We start from the raw sequence: 21978 nt of genomic DNA, 5'->3' as shown, positions 1-21978 counted from the left end.
GTACCTTCCAGTTGTGTCCATTTATTTAGAGTTCTCAGCCTTCCCAAGACCAGAGTCCAAGATCTGAGCTATTAGCCATGCTTACAGGACAATTTCTAAGACAAGAGTGTTGTGGCTACACCTGGTAGTCATGATAAATGATGAAGGCTGTGTCAAAGTTTCCATTAGGCCCACAGTTTCCCATTCCCACCCCAAGAGGCTTATAACTTAAAAATGAAAATTTGCTCCCAGTGGGGACTTGGCAGGAAGGCTATGTCCTTAGCCCAGCTGCAATTCTACTCCTAAAACAAAATTTGACAAAATGGCTTTGGTACATAATACTAAATGAAAATATCAATCTAATAAACTTTAATTTTTTTTAAGAGGACAATTTATTTTTTCTGTTCAAGCTGTAGAGCCAAGCGTCTTAGGAGGAAGAGATTGAGGATAAATTATTTGAATAAACAATGAAAGCTTAATATGATCTGAGTCATACCCCTTTTTCTTTTTAGTGGGGCAAGACTTTGCCTTATTGTTTATTCAACTCAAATGACGATTGGACCTCCTTCCTTCCAAGATTTTTTAGATGTGATAATCCTGAAATTGGAGAAGATTTTGAGATAATAATTTCTCTGCTTTCCAAAAGAACCAATATCTCAAATATGAAACTGTCCTGCTGTTGAAGACCTCCAGAAAAGATTCTACAGCCTAAGTGTTCTGGTCTGGTACTTAACTATTCTTTTTGGTCCAGACCTGTGATTTCATCAGTGTAGAGGCAATTCCTGGCATGGAAATGTCTTCCATAAGTTCAAATCAGCGATTCATCTATAATTTAGAGAATTATCTGAGGTATTGAGATGTAGTGACTTATTAACCACAGCAATATGGGTCTGAGGTATTCTTTATGTTGGGACAGAAGAGCTTATTTCTTCTTCCCCTGTCCTATTGTTGTAGCAAACAGTTGTCCTTTACATAATTTTTTATTTTATCAGACAAGTAGAGTCTAGTGAATGGTAGAAAGAGCACTAGATTAGTTAGTGTATCAATCAGAGTTTGAGTTTTGGCTGTTGCAGTTATTATGTGATCTTAGCAAATCACTTAATTTTTCTATGCTTTAGATTTGTTATCTGTAAAATGGGAAGAATAAAACTTGTACTATCTGTCTTAATAGGCTTGTTGTGGGGGTGAAATGAGAAAATGGATGTGAAAATTCTTTTTGACTATCAAGAATTATACAAATACAAGTAGCCAGTCCCTCAACATTTCTCTTTCCTAGGACAAATGATTCTGATTCAAGCCTTTCTTCAAAATGCCATTTTTCAGTCCTTTAATCATTCTGTAGTTCTGCTAAATAGTCCCCAGGTTCCTTCCATCTCCCTCCATTTTAACAGGCAAATTCAGATCATTAGTCCTGGTATTTAAGTCTGAAAACATTAATGTCTAGAGACCTTAAGATCATTCAGTCTAACCTCATGATTTTATAAAGCAGGAAAAAGAAACCCAGGGAGAGAAGCCTTGCTTTGCGTCACATAACTAGTAACAGGCAGTTACCTGGTCTTGAATCCAGGTCCTCTGATTAAAAACCTACTGCTCTTAATACTCCCTCATGCTGCCAGTGTTTATAAATACTGAGAATCTATAAAAGAAAATGCTTAGGAATTGTGGTAGCATTCAGTTAGGTGCTTTTCAGATTTTTTTCTTCATTTTTAAGAATTTATAGAGAAAAATTCTATTAGAAAAGTGAGTATAGTAAAGTATAAGATTTCTACCATCCTTTTTAAATTAGGAGTCAAACTTAAATAATTTCTGTGGGCTTTTCCAGCTCTTTAAAAATTTTTTTTTTTTACTTGTAATTAGAAACAAGTTCTTAAAACTTAAAATAGTCAAGGAAATCAAAAGATATTTTACTGACATACAATGGAATAGATCAGAGTTTTTTGTTCCAAGCAGAATTTCAGAAGAAGCCTTCTTACCCTTTTATAGTCACACACACACACACACACACACACACACACACACACATACACACACGTACAACTTCTGCTTTCATCCAGTTCCTAAGTTACTTGGTAGTATTTACAGCTTTAGTGAAAATAAAAGGAGGCAGCTATTAGAGACTGTCTCCCTTTATATGACCAGCTTGTTCTCTGTTGTTTTTTGTCCTCCCCCATATTGTCCAGAGCCACATAAATAATTAACTCGGTAAGCATGGTGCCACTGGGTTGGTGGATATTGATAGTATTGGACAAGTCTCTTAATCTCTCTGAACCTCAGTTTCCTCATAGGTAAAATTAGATTGTACTGAAAGACTTGTAAGGTCCCCTAAAGCTCTAAACATGTGCTTCAAAGCAAAATAATCCAAAAGCAATCCAAAAAAGTCCAAAATTATGTATCTGTTATTTAGCTAATGGGTAGCTCTTGTTAGTTTAGAGAGTTTAGTTTAAACGTAGGTATCACATAAATGTGCCATTTTGTTGAGCCTTTTGAGTTGTTTTCTCATAATGAATACAGATCACAGGATTATGACCTGGAAGGAACTATAGAGTTCAGCTCCCTCACTTTACAAATAAAGATATTTAGACCCAGAAAGGGAAATAAAATGACTTGGCTAGTATTACATGGGTCTTAAAATCAGAATTCCAATTCCAATTTGATTTGATGCTCCTGATGTCATTTCTTCATCTGAACTATGATTTTATATGATGCAGATTGATGGAGCTCAAATCCTCTGGTAAAAAAACAAAACAAATTTCTTAGTCAATCAACTAATATTTAAGTGCCTGCTATGAGTTAGACATTGTATTGCTGGGGAAATAAGTACAAAGAATGCTTTTCAGTGCTTTTCAGATTTTTTCTTAATTTTTAAAGAATTTATAGAGAAAAATTCTACTTAACTGAATCTAATAAAGGTATGTATCCAAGTGTAAGATTTCTACCATTCTTTTTATGTTAGGAGTTGAACTAGATAATCTCTGTGGGCTTTTTCATCTCTTTAAAAAACTTTTTATGATATTATTTAAAACTGAAAATAGTAAAGGAAATCAAAAGATATTTTGCCGGCATACAATGGAATAGGTCAGAGTTTTTCGTTCCAAGCAAAATTCCTACTTTCAGCCGGCTTCTATTTTACAAGGACATCATGGTACTAGGACAAGACTGGAAAGTTGGAGTTAACTCTACTTCTCTTTACTTGGTCTATAACATTCTATAATCTGAGTGAATAGTATCCGTGAGTATATAAACTCATTTTCTATCTTGGAGAAAAGAAAAAAAAAGAAAAAACTCAGCTCCTTCCCTGCCATCTTCCTTTTATAAATGATTATCTATCCTTAACAATAATATGGGACAAGTATATGTTGATGCAGATTTTCTCTGTTCTGTGGCAATGAATGGATACTCATCAGTTGGAAAATGGCTGAATGAGTTACGGTATATGAATGTTATAGAATATTATTGTTCTGTAAGAAATGACCAGCAGGATGATTTCAGAGAGGTCCAGAGAGACTTTAGATGAACTGATGCTGAGTGAAGTGAGCAGAACCAGGAGAACATTGTAATAGTAACAGCAATACTATATGATGATCAATTCTGATGCACGTGGCTTTTTTCAACAATGAGATGATTGGGCCAATTTTAATGTTCTTGTAATGAAGAGAGCCGTCTGCACCCAGAGAAAGGACTATGGGAACTGAGTGTGGAATACAACATAACATTCCTACTCTTTTTGTTCTTGTTTGCTTGCATTTTGTTTTCTTATTCATTTTCTTTCCTTTTTGATCTGATTTTTCTTATACAGCAAAATAATTGTATAAATATATTTAAAGATATTAGATTTAACATATATTTTAACATGTATAACATATACAATATTGCTTGCCATCAAGGGGAAGGTGTGGGGGGAGGGAGAGAAAAATTTGGAATACAAGGTTTTACAAGGGTCAATGTTGAAAAATTATCGGTGCATATGTTCTCCCCCCCCCTCCCAGGCAATTAGGGTTAAGTGACTTGCCCAGGAACACATAGCCAGAGAAAGTATTAAATGTCTGAGGCCAGATTTGAACTTAGGTCCTCCTGACTTGAGGGCTGGTGCTCTATCCACTACATCACCTAACTACCCCTAGTACATATCTTTTGAAAATAAAAAGCTTTAATTTTAAAAAATCAACATTAAAAAAAAAGATTTTCTCTGTTTTTAATAACTTTTCACAGAAATGACAAAGGGAAGGCAAGTGAGAAGTAAATGTTTTGCAAGATAAATGAAGTAGAAATATTCTGGAAAAGAGTAAAAGGAGTAGAAGTGGCCAAGGGACTAAGGCATCATCATCCCTGGCTACAGTAGCTACTGCTCTATTTCTGCCAGAACAAGATAAGTCTCCCTGTGTATATTATACCAACGGGGCAGCTCTAGCTCTTGGTGGTGGGTTGCTGTGTACACTGGAACTTTGCTTTCATTCTTTTAGCATCAGATTCAGAACAGGGCAATTATTATTATTATTACTGAGCTAATTGGGGTTAAGTGACTTGTCCAGGGTCACACAGCCAGGAAGTATTAACAGGGGAATTATTTCCTCACAGGGAGGGCCCAGGTCTCCAGCCTCCCTGTTCCGAAGGAAGCATGACCAAAACGTCTCCCTCTCTTTTGCAGGCACCGAGTGGTGGTCTCTTACCCCCCTCAGAGCGAAGCAGAGCTGGAGCTCAAGGAAGGAGACATTGTCTTTGTCCATAAGAAGCGGGAGGACGGCTGGTTCAAGGGAACGCTGCAGCGTAACGGCAAGACGGGCCTGTTCCCCGGAAGCTTTGTGGAAAACATCTGAGAAGACGTAATCTTACTTGGAGAGCCTCAAATCCCACAACCCGATGAAAGAGCACAAGTAATCCTAGTGGAGGAAACGAGCCCAGTCACTCGTTTTCAGATGATCCAAGATAGAAAGCAGACTGATGGATCTGCAGCATCCCACAGCAAGCACAATTGCAGCATCAGCCAGAGATGATGGCAGCTTCACCCGGGGCCTTCTCCCTTTGGATTCTGATGTGTGATATGTGCCTTGTACTGTCTGATTTCTTCCACAAAACAAACCTTTTTTTTTTCCCCAATCTGTAACGAAAATGGACAATTGTTTACAGGGCTGTAACTAATTTATTTGATTTTTTTTTTAAACTTGAATTCTTCTTGTTATAGATAAATTCTTGGGATTATGATTTTAACAGATTATTAATTTATGAAATGATAGCTAAGGAGAAGCTGGATTCTCTCCTGATGAGCAAATGATTTTTTTGGACAGAGAATGCATTTCCCTTCTTGGATTGTTCCCTCCTTTTAAACTGTGTATGGCAGATTGTAATTTGTCTTTTTGAAAAGGGGTCAGTGTTGTCAGGTTGTGATGATGGTGTGTTATTGAATTAAGTCTCAACAGGTAGAATACTGTATTGTGTGCCCTAAGACAGAAGTAGTGGTTCTCTCCTTTGCCTCTCCCCTTTGTCAAATGACAATCACATCCCAAACAATGTAATATTCCTGGAGGATCCACACCAACAAGGATGTAGAGAAGTTGTTTTGTGTCCTTCATTCTCAAAGTGGGAGGTGATTTACTATCACATGCAAATAAATTAGATTGGAGTGAGGGAAGGCTGGGCCCGTCCCCTGCCTCACTTTCCCCTCCAGAGCCATCTGGGCCTATAGGTCAGGGTGACTGAAGCTGGCCCTGGATGCATGGGAGACCCCAGCCTTTGTAAGCGAATATTTTCAACAGGTCTCTCTGATTGAGGTCACACAAGAGAGAGGGAACCCAAGAGAGAAATAGATTCCTGCTCAATCAATCTCATTTGCTCTGGAAATTTTGCCATGCCAATTTTCAGTCTAATTCTGTGGGTGGGGTATGTTCACAGAATAATAGTCATAATCAGGGATTAAATGTGAAGGAGGATTAAGCACAACACTCAAACAAAAAAAAAAAACTTTATCAAAGCACATTTGTAGAATCATAGAATGTTACCAACAGACAGGGACCTTAGAACTCATCTCATGAAAACTTTCCCCCCTCCCACTTAACAGATAAGGAAACTGAGGAAGAAGAGTGACTTTTTTTTAAGGTCCCAAAGTCAGTTAGTGGGAGCAGAACCATGGTGTCCCGACTCTCAGTCCAATGGGATAATGAATGAATGAATGAATGAATTGAAAGACATTTATGAAGTGCTTTCTATGGGCCAGACCCCATGTTAAGCCCTGGGAACACAAAACCAAAACACGCCTGCTTGGTTTTATAAGAATAGCAGCAACTCAAGTCCCTTGGGTTGGAAATTAAGCAAAATTAAAACCATACTCGCTGTCTGAGAATGGCTATGAAATGTAATTTGCCCTTTTCCCCCTAAGTGATCTTGATGATCAGAAGACGTTAAAAATATGCTTGAGCAGTAGTGGTGATGGTTCACTTGTGTTAAAATAAAATTTAAAAAAAAAATTTAAAAAGCTGTTTAAAAAAAATTTTAAAGGCTGTTTAAAGACACTGTGAAAAGTTGACTAAGTTTTTAACCATGGAAACTTAAATCCATTGGGATTCCTTCCCTCCCCTCACTGTCTTGCATGTATTACTGAATTCCCACAGTAACATAAATGGTGCATGGTGTGTGTGTTTCATTGTCATTTCTTACTGTGGCTAGTTTACACTCAGAATGGCCCGGGGTAGGGGCTTTAATATAAACAGTATTCTCTCTACCCCAAAGTCACTGCTGACCACACCTCTGAGTGAACTCTCCTGCAAGATGAGGTGCTCATTAGCCATGAATCAGCATCATCAGTGACAACGTACCTTATCCGTCACTATCGGATGGGATGCCTGGGCTCGGTGATAGATACCCCTTGTGTTCCACTGGGGCCTGAACGGCTCAACATCAGCCAAGTGCCCACGCCGTATGGTCCTGGCAAGGATCTCGCTAGCCATCTCCTCTCTCTCTCTCCCTGTAACATCAAGGGTCTTCTCTGTTCTCATTTTGACGCCTGCCATAAAGCACAAATGGGATGGGCTCAGAAACATAAGGAGGGGAGGGGAATCTCATGGTTGTGAATGACGTCATTGCCATGGTTTTCTAGTAGAAAATGCCTTTTAATTTAAGTTTTTTTTTTTTTTTTAATAAGAATTTCAGCTGGGAAGATAAAAGAAAGGTAATTTTTTAAAAAAAGCTTCTTGAGGCGTCAAGAAGTATAAGGGTCTTAAAAATCTAGAATGAGAGTTGAGAACGAAATCATTCCTAAATTCATCATTTTTAATGAAACACTGTATATTCTGTTCCTGTGTTTTAAATATTTTTAAAATAGTTTACTTGGATATTCATGTAATATATAAAGGTTTTGTGAAATGAACTTTAGCTAGGAAAAAGCTGCTGTCAGCTTTCATAAACATATAAGTTGACACCAATGTGTCATAATATTTTTTATTTGGGGAAATTAGCACATTTTATAAAATAAGATTTAAAAAAAAGGCAAAAAGACTACTACAGGTTAAAATTCTTTTTTTCTACCTGTCTGTTTTCTCCCTATCTTAAGCTATGTGATTAAGGTACCTCTGTGAATAGTATTCATGGTGTAAAGTCAGTTAAGATTCCATCTCTTCATAGTTCTGTTAGATAATGTATCGTATGGCTTTTCTATCGACTTTTTTGAAGACAATAGAGAGAAGTTTTGAAATAAGAGTTTGTTACACAACAGTGCAACAATGATACGATGACAATTTTTTCCAGCCTTTCCATGTGAACGATTTGGGGGAGATGAACCCAAGTGTCCAAGATTAAAATTTGATGTTCAGTCTTTATGCTTGTCTTGTTTCATTTCTTTATGTTCCTTCTTTTTTTTTAAATCAGAGATGCAGGGATTGCAGGTGTGGCTTCAAGCAATTCTGCAAAACTACAAATTGCAGAGATGTCAACCTGCGCTGCTAAAAAGAATTTCCTCATCTGGAACTAACCTGCACAAAAAACAATCATGGGCCAATGTCTATCCCTATCTTAAGCAGATGACAGAAAATAGAGTTCTGTTAAGAAATATATTATAAAAATAAAGTGGAGATGTGGAATGGCCACATGTACTTTTAGAGGAATCACAATATTATTGTGTTGCTTAATGGTTTTATCTTCTCTAGACCTCTCCCTGGGGAGGAGGGGGTGTAATCAAATTTTTTGTAATGTAAAAACAAAATACACTAATAAAAATTCTAAAAAGTGTGTGTGTGGAAGCTCAGGGAGGAACTATGGCCTAGGGAAATTGTCACTTGCCCAAAGTCAGGCAGGTCACTAACATCTGGGGAGAGATCTGGACCCAGCTAGGACTCCAGATCCATTTACTTTCATTATACCATGCTGTTTTATGATCATAACATAATGGGTTTTTGAATGGGAAATTGCCCTCTGATGCCATCTAGTTGATTAAGGATTAGAATTGGAAGTATGCTGGAGTTGGTTCATATTAGCCCACAGGGATGATTGTTAAATTTAGAAGACCTACCTTTGAAATCAGTAAATGCTACAAATCAAGACTTAAATTGCTTTTTTGATTATCTAGACTTAAAAGTGATGAAGGAAATGTACAATAATGCAAATTAGACTTAAAAGCTTGTTCATTTTCAGAGAGCCTATTGTTAAACATTTAACAGCATCCCTCTGGTTAGACTCCATTTCTAAGAAGAGCCTTTTTTAGGTTTTAAACTGCAGCACCAGTTTCTGATCTTGTGTTATTTGAAATCAGTCAATAAGCATCAAGTGCCTCCTAAAAATTCTACTCTACTCAGACCTTAGGGATACTAAGAAACTTAAAAGTCTCTCAAGAAGCTCACAGTCTAATGAGGAAGGTATAAGGTAACAAGTTACAATCCAGGATAAAGTGGAAACCGTAAACCGAGGGAAGACACTAAAATTTAGAAAGAATCAGCTAAAACTTCTTGTAAAAGATGAAAATAACTGGGACAAAAAGGACCGTTTCAAATCAACTGGAAAAAAATGTTTTTGAGTCATATCTCATAAAGATCAACATTATTAAAATAAAAAATCTGCAGCCTTTTAAAATTAGGATGTTAAGATAGAGTCTTAATAATGATGTATGAGCTGGCAAGGGTATGTACCAAGGGTCAAGCCAACTGGGGAGGCGGAGGGAGGCAGGGCAATGACAGTCACAGATAACAAGGAGGCCTTGGCAGTCAGCCCAGGGAAAATGAAAAGTTGGAACCTGTAGGCTCACTAACCCCTAGTTTACAGAGGAAGATTCCCATGTCTTTTGCAACTCTGTGATTTAGGGATTTGATTTAGACTTAGACATACACAGCCCAGCTCATCTCTACTCATTTTCTCTGCATTGGTACCTTAAAAGTCATGTCGAAGTTCTGTCCAACATAGGGGTTCTCCCTGATCGTTCAGGGCATGTAAGGAAAATCATCACAAAGCCTTTCCTGAAGATGAGACCAAGAGGAGAACTGCGCAGAAGAGGCAGAAGAAATGAGATTGGAGAGACATGGCTAAAAAGAGCCTGTCATGTAACAAAACACAGAAAGTCCACATGTTTGTGCAGCATCCAGAGCTATGTGGGCCCCAGCAAATGAGTGAATTCCTTGTGGTGAATTATAGGACGTAGCCATGAGGGAGGGACAAAGAGAAGGGAAAGAAGGGAAGTATTGGAATACAGGGTGCAGAAGGGCTGAATCCCCCCAAATAGATTGGGGTTCCAGGACTTTCCCCATGTGAGCCACCAAATAGTGGGGTACATGGTTGAGCCCCAAAATATATTGGGGTTTTGAGCTGGTATTGCAAGGTGTCTTAAAATAATTTGTAGCCTTAAACCATCTCTAAGTCAAAAAGCAAAGATTTATTATACTGCTGTAGCCTTAGACCATCTCCATATCCAAAAGGCAAAGATTTATTATGCTGCTGGCAGCAGATTAATTTCCAAAAGGGAATTTTAGCCATTAATAAGGGGAAAGAACTATAAAAAAGGGGAAGGCACTGTGTGGGACAGTATTGACCACAAAAACAGACTTTCAGAGTAAGAAAAAGCAAAAAGGGATTTATTACAATCTCACAAGAAAGGGCAACTCTCATCTGACAAGGTGTTTGTCAGTAAAAGGAGCACAATAAAAACCGCAAAACACAAGATTAAATAATCTGAATGCAGAAACCCCCACTTCTGTCTGACCTTTTCTCCCACTGTTTGGGGGAGTCTGGGTTTACATTCTAATCACAGAAATCTAACCCAGAAATAAAAGATTACAAGTCAGTAATAATAAATTCTTAATTTAAATTTCCCTAGAGAGCTGCAATATAACCAGATATCCTCATCTAAGAGAATTCAAAGCCATCATCATCTTTAAAAGAAGTACTAAATGCTAATTAAGAGGTGGTGGGAAGCAGAAGGGGACAAACACCTGCAACTTTTAGATATAGCTCTATTTATTATTAAAAAGTCTCAAGTCACAATTAAAGTTATAGTTTAAAGTTATATTCCCATGAGAGTGTCTTCACTCAGTTAATTCCACACATTAAGTGGGGAGACATGGGGAGAAGTTCTAAATGAGCTTGCTATAACAAAGGGAAGGATGCCATAAAGCAGGTAAAATTGCTAGAGAATTTGTAGCCATAAGGCAGGCAGTTCCTAAAAGGAATTAGTGTTAGGGATTTTGGAGTTAAGGATAAGGGATTTAAGGAAATTAGGCCATTGATCTAAAAGCTAAATCCCCTCCCCCCAAAAGGAATTAGCCATTGTGATGCTTAGTAATCAGACTAACAAATTAGCAAAGAGGTGGGGTACCAATATATTCTGATTGGATACAATAATTGGGGTCATGATAATTTTTGTCAAAGCAAGGACTTCTACAAGGGCCTACTGCAATAAGGGTCCACTTAAAGATAACAGAAGGCCCACTTAAGGACAGATAATTCCATCAATGCTCCTCTCTTGTCTCAGGGAATACTTGGCTTCCTAATTATTTACAACAATTCCAAGGACCAAGGACTCCATGAGAAAGAAGGAAAAAAAAGGAATGTTAGAAAGTCCGTCTATTAAATGTTTATCATATGTCTAGCCCTATGCTAGATGTTGGGATATAAAGACCTGATAGAAAATTGCCCCATTCCCTGCCTGGGGAACACAATTGTGTGTGTGTGTGTGTGTGTGTGTATTCCTATATATATATATATATATATTCCTATATTTATATATAGGAATATATTTGAATATATATATTCATATTCATATATTCATATATATATATAAATATAGGAATACACACACACACAAATATATATGAAAGTGGTGGTAAGTCATGGCCTGTGAATCCCAAAACTGGTAAGTAGAAAGGGGTGTCTATTGACAAATCCTTTCCATTACCATACCTAGTGTTGGTTTAATTCAAGTTTTTGGACTAAGAAGTAAAAGGCAGTGAGCAGAGAAGGGCATGCAGGACAGGAAATAGCTAGGGTGAAGATGAGTTTGCATGTTTTGAGAGTGAAGTTTCAAGTCGAGTTACATAGAAGAGACATGAATGGGTCACAACATGTTCTTCCAAAGGTACCAATCATATCAATGAATGGTTGGAAATGATTCCAGCTGTTTCTAGGCTCTACCTACTTCCCAGTGCTTCTCTGAGGAATAAGATGTGAAAGTACTTTCTAATCATAAATACAATATCTGGTATAGTTTTCATTTGGTTTCCCCAAGTATGGTTTGTATGTTATTCCTTTGAATATTCCCTTCTTTTTTTCTTTAAAAAGAAATCATTAATCTCTTGTTCTTACAGCACCTTTATTTCCAAACATATCCCTCCTTTCCCTCCTATCCTAGTGACCTTGCAAAGAATAAAAAAAGAATGAGGCAAAAATAAGCCCACTTAAGGACACAAAAGCTATCTCCTGTCAATGTCTTTTCCTATAACTAAGGACCTGATTTTTTTTTTTCTGGGGTCTTATTCACCTCATCAGTGATATGGAGGACCACTAGGTTTTAGCTTCTGACCTTCAGTTATCTCTTCCAAATCTCAGGAAAATTTCCCTTGACTTGCCTATATGCATCCTAAGGATTCTTGGGCCTTTCTATTCTCCCTGTAACCATATTTCTTTAAAAAAATTTAATTTTCAGATCTAAATTATCTCCTCATTTCCCCTTCTTCTCCACCCACTGAGAAGGCAAGAAAGGTATTGTCTCTCCTAATTAGAATGTAAGAACTTTGAGAAAAGGACTGTCTTGATTTTTCTATTTATATTCTTATATTATGTTATATATTATATTATTATATATTATAGTTACATTAATATATATTATAGAATATTGTGTACTCTATATTCTTAGTTCTTAGTGTGGTGATTGATACACAGAATGGACTTAAATCTAAAAACTAAGAACTCACACAGAGCAAGCATTCATAAGCTGCTCAGAAAAGTGATACAAGGACACTCTCAAGGTCTCTCTTAAGAACTTGATTGTATAACGTGGAAGACACTGGCACAAGAGTGTCTAACATGGCATCACATCAGAGGAGGTGCTGTGCTCTGTTAGCAAAGCAGAATTGGTTTAGTTCAGAAGAAACGCAAGATACACAAACTTAGAAACCCCCCCCCCCAAATGTTCCTAGGGACTATCCGTGTCCAACCAATGGCGGAGCAACTGACCTCATATTGGTCTGATCAGCCACAGTTAGGCATCCTGTAACTCAGCTCTAACATTGGGATGTAATTTTGGTCCTCCTTGAGAACCAATAAATAATATAAATAAATGCCTTTTCACTCATTCATCTCTACCATCTACCTCTTTCATTCACCTCCATGACAAGTTTCCCTGTTTGCAAAGTGAGGATAATAATAACAATCCCTTCTCACACCTTGTCATAGGGTTGCTCTGAGAAGAGGACTTTGTTAAACCTTAAAGTGATACATAAACTAGTTGTATTCTTATTCTTAACCCACTGGGGAGCACCCAAATGAGCAATGAGAATGGTGATTCACTTAGATGCTACCATCTCTAATGAGTTAGATTTATCCACTTTCTTAACATACCTATGGCAGCCGAATGGTACGATGGTTAGAGCACTGGTCCTGGAGTCCACATTTGCCTGCCTCAGTTTCTCACCAATCTCCCAAGTTGTTGTAAAGCACTTGGCACAGCCTGACATATAGTCAGCACCTAGTAAATGCCTGGTTCATTTCTTCCCCATATTGAGGGTTTGATTTTCTGCAAGTTTCTCCCCCCCTCTCCTTGTCTAAGGAAGAAAACAGAAATTTAGGTGCTTAATTAGAATTTAAAATTATAGACCACTGGAACAAGGTCATCTCAAGTTCAGGGAAGTGCTATGTCATTCCTATCTGAAGCTCATCTAGTTCATTAGTACCACTAAGGCCACTTTCTTTTCTTTGCCAAGTGAAAATTAAGATCTTAATGGACTGATTTCCTGATTTTTTTTTTGAAGCATCCAAGGCTGTTAAAAGACAGAATGAAACTTTCTTCAAATCCATTTCCTTATCAAATACACCACAAAAACATATTCAATAAATCCCCTAAAAGCAGGAACTTATGGGGGATGGAAGGAGGGCAAATGCCTTGGCCATGATTCACCTCTTTAATCATTGCCAGCTCAGATGCCTTGCCTATCTTTATTCCTAATGATGCATTTTCACCCTAGCCTGGAAACCCCCATTCTAATTCAAAATCCCATTTTCCTCTGTTACACAATTCCCACATCCCGATGCTAGAAGCCTAAGGACGGGAAAGTCCTTGGAGGAGAGTCCCAAAAAAGAGAATGGCCCGAAAGATCAGAAAGAGATGTTTCCACAGCTCTTGGCCCAACCAAAATCCATCCTCCTGACCCACAAAGATCCATTTTCCCAATTTGGAATAGTTAATCACCTTTGACACAGCTTCTTGAGGTGTGCTGGTAAATGTTTAACAATAGAGTCTCTGAAGAAAAAAAAGTACCCAGACACATAGTTTAATCCATATTATTAATATTTTCTCTATCACTTTCTTAAATTGAGACCAGTGATGTCAATCTCTAATGGAAACAAGACCATTAAACTGTGTTGTAAGGATCCCTGAACACCACATATTGACTTAGTCTTCAAATGTAATATTATTTATGTTTTATTATATTTTTATTAATTTTGTTAAATATTTCTCAATTACATTTTAATCTGGTTCAGGCAGCAGGCTGCTTTTTCAACTCCTGGTCTAGACAGTTTAGAATTTCTCCCTATGTGACTTTAGAGAAGTGATTTTATCTCCCTAGATGTGAATTTCCTCATCTGTAAATGATGGAGTTGGACCACCTAATTTAGATCATCATTCCTGTGATTCTGTTATTTAGCTGCTCACGTCACTAGCCCAAGCCGGCCATCTCTAGATAAGAATAGAAAGTCTTGCCTTGGGAAGGGTGAAGTCTGGATGAAGGTAAAGAAACTGCTCCTTGCTTCAGCCCAGCTGGGTTGGAGGGGCAGTGACCTAGGGAGGAAATGTGGGGGTGTGAGAAGCTGTCTGCCTTCCCCTCCCAGCTCAGGCTCCAGATATAGCAGCGAACGCATGCTCCGCTGGGGCAGCAGTTGTGGGCTTTCTGTGATGTGGTGACAGTGGCAGGAATCAAAGCCAGACTCCAAGTTCTGCCCTTTTAACTGAGATTTTTGTTTCCTGTGATTTATGGACCCACTGAGAGAGATTTGTGGGATTGGCGTATTATCAGTCAGGCCCTATAATAAAGCCAAAGTGAATGGAGCTTTTGAGGAAGAATGCATCTCCAAAGTAATGCTTAACGTGAGAAAAGCTGTAATAATCTCCCTCCCATCTCCAACTCACCCCGTGGCTTAACCTTGGAGGAAACAGAGTTCAGATTTTTTTTGCAAGTCAGCATTTCAGCACAGGGTCCTGGAATATTCCTGGTGTCAGGGCACATGTGATTTTCCTTTGTAAAGTCTTCTTTGAAAGACAAACTATGTCTTTGGTTCTCATATGAAGTACATATTATCACTATCATCCCTATTTTACAGAACAAAGAAACCGAGGCTGACAGGTTAAATGGTCACCCAGCTAGGAACTATCTACAGCAGCATTTGAACTCAGTCTCCCCTGACTCCAAGTATTGGTTCTCTACCTGATATTCCGGCTCGTGGCTGCTATTTGGCACTTTGGCACCTATCACCAAATCTGTTTTGAATGTTTCCCGTAGCTCCAACCCCTCATCCCAATTCCCATGTATTTCCTTCCTTTTTGCCTCCTCTGTATAGGTAACCGGGACCAGGTGGAGAGCCACCAGGTTGGCCAAGTGGTCCCAGGGCACTCATCTGATCTATGGATCTACAGCATCAATGTGGAAAATATTCACCTGCTTCTCCTTATCTGGGACATCATTTTTAGCTTCACTTTTACTACAGTCAAATGCTGACTCAGCTGAGGGGCAGGGGACGGAGAGAGACAGAGACAGAGACAGACAGTAAGAAAAGAGAAAGAGAAAAGAGAGACAGAAAGTGAGAAACAAAAGAAAGACACAGAGAGACAGTAAGAAACAAAGAAAGGAAAGAGACAGAGATGGAGAGAGAGAGAGAGAGAGAGAGAGAGAGAGAGAGAGAGAGAGAGAGAGAGAGACACGGAGGGAGGGAGGAAGGGAAGGAGGGAGAGAGAGAGAGAGAGAGAGAGAAATAGAGACAGAGAGAGAGAAAGAGAGAGACAGAGACAGAGACAGAGACACACACCCACACACAAAGAGAGACAGAGAGAGAGAGGGAGATGAGAGAGAAACAGAAAGAGACAGAGACAGAGACACACAAAGAGAGAGACAAAGAGAGAGAAAGAGAGAGAGAGACAGAGACACACACCCACACACAAAGAGAGACAGAGAGAGGGAGATGAGAGAGAAACAGAAAGAGACAGACACACAAAGAGAGAGACAGACAGAGACAGAGACACAGAGAGAGAGACAGAGACATAGAGAGAGACAGACAGAGACACAGAAAGACAGACAGAGAGACACAGACAGATAGACAGAGACAGAGAGACAGACAGAGAGACAGGGACACACACAGAGAGAGACGGAGACAGAGAGACAGACAGAGACAGACAGACAGAGAAAGAGAGAGACAGAGACAGAGACACAGAGAGAGACAGAGATAGAAACACAGAAAGATAGAGTGAGAAACAGAAGAGAGATGAGGGACAGAGACAGAGACAGAAATAGACACACATACATACATACACACACCAAAACAGAGACAGAAAGAAACACAGAAAGACAAAGACAGTGAGAACCAGAGAGACAGAGAGACACATACACACCAAAACAGAAAGAGAAAAGAGACAGAAACACTGATAGAGACAGAGTGAGGAACAGAGAGGAAAGAGAGATAGAGAGAAAACTATAGAGAGAAGACACATAGACACACACAGACATAGAAAGAGAGATTACTTAAAGAAAAACTATGTGGGTAAACACACATAACACATATACCCCCTACTTTATTTTAACTACCAATTAACAAGCATTTACTGGGAATTTGGTAGGTACCATGGGGGACAGAGAAGTAATTTTGGGATCACAGTTTTAACTCTTAGTAAGCTCACAATTAGATTAAAGAGCTAAGATAATAAAAACTATAATTTATAAAACATTAAAAAAAATAAAAAATTATAAAACAAATTTAAAAACTATAATTTATAAAACATTATAAAAATTTAAAAAATTTAAAAATAATATAAAACATTATAAAGCAATTTAAAAATTAAAAACAAAAAAAATTTAAAAAAACATTAAAAAACAAAAAAAGGTAAAATATTTTACAAATATTATCTCATTTTATCCTCACAATAACTCTGGAAGGTAGATGTTGTTATTGTTTCAATTTTACACATGAGGAAACTTCAGCTAGTAAGTATTTGAGGCTGGATTTGAACTCATCTCCCTGATTCCAAGTCTAGCTCTCTATACATTGTGCCATATAATCACCTCAACATAACACACAAAATGAGCATGAACAATAAAAGCTAATAATAACAAAGCACCAAACTCTGTGTTGCATACTAAACATACTATAGGAGTTATGGGAGTTCCAAGTAATGCATGTTTATTCAATTCATGAGAACAGGTGGCAGTGTAGAAGGGAAGAAGGCTTCCTGAATGAAATAGGTCTTGTGGAAAAAAAGAAATTTGAGTTTGCAAATAGAAATGGACTCCAGCATTCAAAGAAGGGCATGTTTACTAAAGATCTACCCTGGGCAAGGTTACTCCTGAGGGCTACAGATACAAAGAGAAGCAGGTCCTGCTCTGGAGTAATCTGTCTGGGGTGGACTATTTGTCCATGGATAGGGCCATACAAAACAGATACAAGTGCTAACCATTGGGGACACCTGGAAAGGTCTCATGTAGAAGGGGTTGCTTGAGCTGAGCCTTGGAAGAAAGGAGTGTATCTGAGGACGAAGATGGAGGGGAGTGCACTCCAGAGAAAGGGTTCTCAGGAACAAGGATGGACTGGCAGGAATGAGCCAGATTTTTTGTTTTGTTTTGGAGGAGGAGGGGCAGTAAGGACATTGGACTGACAAGCTGAAAACACAAGGTAGTAGGTAGGATATGCTCAAATTATGGAGGGCCTTGAAAGCCATTATTTGAGCTTGGACATCATTTGGTCAGAAATCAGGATGAAGTAATACAATGGAAACATTACTGACTCCAGATCAGAGGTCCTAAGTTCAAATTTTTACTACCTTTGGGATGTTGGGTAAATCACAATCCTCCTGCTTGTATTTCTTCTTCTATAAAATGGAAGGGTTAGAGTAAATGGTTTCTCAAGTTCTTTCAAGCTTCAAAATTACTATTCTGTAAATAACATGATCAGAGTTTTTTTTTTAGAAATGTTGGTATGGCAGTCACTCAGACAGTCATAAAAAAGAAAGATTCACATAGAGACAAGTGGGAATCTATAGTCTTCAGTTATAAAATAAATGTAATTCAGGTATCATAAAACAAGTGTCATTTATGTGCATATAATATCTTCCATAATTCCTATGACAAACTTATAAGGTTAGAGCATATAAGTATTATTACTTACTTTATAAGTGGACAAACCAAGGCTCAAAGAAGTAAATAAGCTGTTTTTAATTTGAATTTAATTTGATATTGTTTTGCTCTGTTTTTCTTTAGTCTGAATTTTCTATGTATAATGGATCTCTTAGAAGGATATTTTGTACAGCCTACTGACTGTGTTTTTTGTATATTCTATATAATATATATAAATATTTTATGTATTATATAAACATATATTACATATATAAATATATATTTTATATATTCTCTTTAAGTACTCACTCAACTAATAAGTGCTAGAAGAAGGATTTAAAACTGATTGCTTTCCCATCACTTTTTTCACTATCTTGCAACACCTTTCTTAAGAAGGAAATGATACAACTTGTATTAGGAACAATGGGAATAGAGAAAAGGCATGAATGCCAAAGATATTTTTAAGGAAAATTTGAAGACTCACTGGATATATGGATTAGCTGGAGAGATGAGTCACAGATGACTAAAGTTTCAAATCTGGGTGCCAAAGGTAATAAAAGTACCACTGGAAAAAATATGGAAGTGGGAGGGAAGGGATTTATTTCAAGAGAAAGGTTGTGAATTTAATTTGGGGTTAGTGTAGCTTAGGGGAATTTCAGAGCAAGCAAGTAAACCTGGTACATAGGTAATTGAACACATGGGACTAGAGCCCAGATAAGAGGATATTGTTCTAGGAGTAGATACAGATTTGGAAGGCAACAACTTAAAGACAAAGCTTAAGAATAAGCTGAAAGAAAAAGATACAGAGAAATATGAAGAAAGACACACAGAGACAGAGACAGAAAGAAACAAAGAGGAGAGATTGAGAGAAAGAAAAAGAGAGTGGCAGAAAGAGAGAGAGAGAGAGAGAGAGAGAGAGAGAGAGAGAGAGAGAGAGAGAGAGAGAGAATGTCTGTGTAAAACAGAAGCAAAGACAACAAATTTCATTTAAAGAATATCCCCAGAGAAAGTATGGAAGGAGAACAATCAAAACATCTGTTGAAGTTATTTAATAAAACAAAAACAACTAGGGTTTTATAATGTGGAAGGGAAGAGAGAGGATTTTCAAGAAAATGGGGATGTGATCAATGGTGTCTATGGAGCAGAAAAGTTAGGGAAGATGGGAACAGAAAAGAAGCCATTTGGTTTCTCAATCCCTCACCAAAAAACAGATTTTTTTTCCCCTCCTGAATGGAGGACTAGATTTAAGGTTATGGGTAATCTCTGCACCAGATTAGCCCTGGAACTGAACCATGTAATTCTTGGGACTTCCACCAACTTCCCTGCCATTAAAAACAATATCCCCCATTCATGGAGGAACGTGCAAATATCTTGAAGACCTGATCAGAGCTGAAATGAAATTGCTGTGTTGCTGTAATGATGTAATTGTGCAGTGATAAATCCTGCTGGCAGTTCATATGGGAATTGACATATCAAAAGAGTGCCTTTAAAACCATATAAAAATCTCATCAAACACAGCATGACATCTGATGGCTAAATATGACATTGTTTTCCTTTACACTGAGCTTTTTGTGTAAAATAAAAGTGGATCTCTTAGGAGAACATTCATCCTGCGCCTGCCGACTGTGTCTTTCATGCAATTGTCTGTAGGGAGCTTACGCCTTGGTTTGAGCAGCAATTTCAGCGAGAGCTTGCTGCTGAGCTGGCGTACGAGCTTCCCCATTAGCCGTCCGACTTCACGTTGTGGCTGGTCATTCCCTTTATTCAGCTTTTTCCATCTCTGATCATTTTCTCTGCCTCTTCTATTAAGACCCGCGCTCTGGGCACGAAGCCACGGAGGGCGAGGGAATAAAACAGTGGTGGCTTTATTTATTTATTATTTGTAGCACTTGAAGTGGCTCTTAATTGAGTCTGCTGGTTGACTCTGGAGGACATAGGTGGAAGGAGCTCACCGGGTGACTTTAACGTGCATCTCTTTCCCGACAAGAAAAGTGGCCAAGCTATTCATTTTCCTTCCCTGGAGGGAGTGGGGGCAGAAGACATCTGTGTAGGAGATCAAAGTTAGGAGTCAGGACCAAATGGAAGCGCCGGGTTCTTGTGCTCCTGGACCCCACGCGGCGGAGCCGGGCCCGTTCGCTCAAAGTCTGTAACCCAACGTGACCTTATGGTGTCGGTCTCTCTGTGTGCACAGGGAAATGGGGTAACAAAGGAAAGAGCTGGCTCTGGGCTCCCCAATGGGAGTCATGCCCCAGTCACTCCTCCGGTCTCAGCTGTCTCGCTGTGGGTTAGTGGGTTATGACATTCAGTTCAGAAACAGGAAGGAGGCTGTTTGTAAGACCCCGAGGAGAGGATGCCCAGAGTAGACCTCATCATAGGCTCAATGCCCTAGAGGTTCTCAGGGAAAATGGAATAAAAATCTATTCTCCACAAGGCTTTTGTGTAGGTTTAAAGGAGATCATTTTTGGGAAAGGTTTCAACATAAACATAAGTTATTGCAAAAGGGTCCCGGGAGGGTGGTGTGGGGATAGGAATAGAAATAATAATGGTCTAGAAGTTAAAGGAACCATGTTTGAATTGCTCACTACAAAATCTAGACAAATCACTAAACTCTGAACCTCATTTTAAGTAGGGTGTAGTGACAACTGATAAGAGGAAGCTAAGAAAAGAGAGCATGTAGGAGTGGGGTGCTCCAAGATTCCATTATCTGGAGGGCAATGCTCTCTCTCTCACAGGAATCCTTTGTGGACAATATGGCACTCAGCTCAATCCTCCCTCTTCTCCCCACCTTTATTCATCTCTGGGATCCTGCCTCTAACTCTGAGTATCCTTTTCTCAGAGCTTTCATTCATTCATCTATCTATTCATTCATTCATTCATTTATTTATTATTTACTTATTACATCATCACCACCAAGATGGTGTCATAGGTACTGGAGTAGGAAGAGGTTAAAAGTCTGCATTTGGGAGAGGGACTGGTTCATTCAAATTTGTACCAGACATTACCTCCTATAGTTACTGCTGTAATTTACTGAAGCATATGGATTTTTGTTTTCAGTTTTCTCTTGATATCTTTTCTTTCTTGGTTCTCATGACTCTGCTCTCTCTTGGTTCTTCTCCTACCCATCTGACTATTCTTTCTCAATCTCCTTTGCTGAATCTTCATCCAGGTCAAGGTGGATGGCTATGGGCATCCACCAACGCTCCCTCCTGGACCATTTTCTCTTACTCCTCCATATCTTTTTGCTTGGTGATGTCATCAGCTACCCTTCCTTCAATCATCATCTCAATGTGGACATAACTCTCAGATCATGATTCATCCCCTCATCTGTCTCCTGACCTCCAGACTCCCATCCTCCACTCCCTACTGGACATCTCAAACTAGATGTCACATAGACATTTCACTGTATCCAAATGGAATTCATTATTTTCCCCCCAAACCTTCCCCTCTTCCCAATATCCCATTATTATCTAGGATGTCACTATTCTCCTAGTCACCTAGGCTGGCACTGAGGTGTCATCCTCCATTCCCTACTCTCTCTCTCATCTTCCACATCCAAGCTATTGCCAAAGCCTGTGAATTCTGACCTTTAAAATACCTCTTTATTTACTTCCTTCTCTGTCACTGATACCTGCTGCAGGCCTCAGACTCCACACCTGGACTAATGCAGGAGCCTGCAGGTTGTTCATCTAAAATCTTCCTTCTCCACTCCATCCTCCATTTAGCTGTGAAAGTGATCCTCCTAGAGTCCAGATCTGACCATGTCATTCCATTCAATAACCTCCCTTGGCTCCTTATTACTTCTAGGATCATATAGATTTTAATTGCAGCTGAGGAGAGAAAGTTAAGAAATGAGAAGCAAGTGATTAGGGTACTGCTCCAAGGTTTCATTATCTGGGAGGAATGCTCTTTCTTCTTTGGTCCTTAAAAGCCTTCAGAATAATCTTGTCCCCTCGTACCTTTCCAGTCTTATTAGATCTCACACCCCTCTCACATCCTACTACTT

At 38.6% G+C, this 21978-nt stretch overlaps 1 protein-coding gene across 1 annotated transcript in view; it reads left to right on the top strand.

Moving 5' to 3' along the window:
• SH3RF1 (SH3 domain containing ring finger 1) overlaps nucleotides 1-7784 on the top strand; it is a 202742-nt gene extending 194958 nt beyond the window's left edge. The window contains exon 12 of the mRNA XM_031941929.1: nucleotides 4625-7784. Within this exon, the coding sequence (XP_031797789.1) occupies nucleotides 4625-4793 (169 nt within the window). The 3' untranslated portion in view covers nucleotides 4794-7784. The remainder of the gene's footprint in view (nucleotides 1-4624) is intronic.
• Nucleotides 7785-21978: the final 14194 nt, after the last annotated feature.

This window comes from Sarcophilus harrisii, chromosome 6, assembly GCF_902635505.1.
Source record: "Sarcophilus harrisii chromosome 6, mSarHar1.11, whole genome shotgun sequence".
NCBI classification, from domain to species: Eukaryota; Metazoa; Chordata; class Mammalia; order Dasyuromorphia; family Dasyuridae; genus Sarcophilus; species Sarcophilus harrisii.
This window is presented reverse-complemented; position numbering and strand designations above follow the sequence as displayed.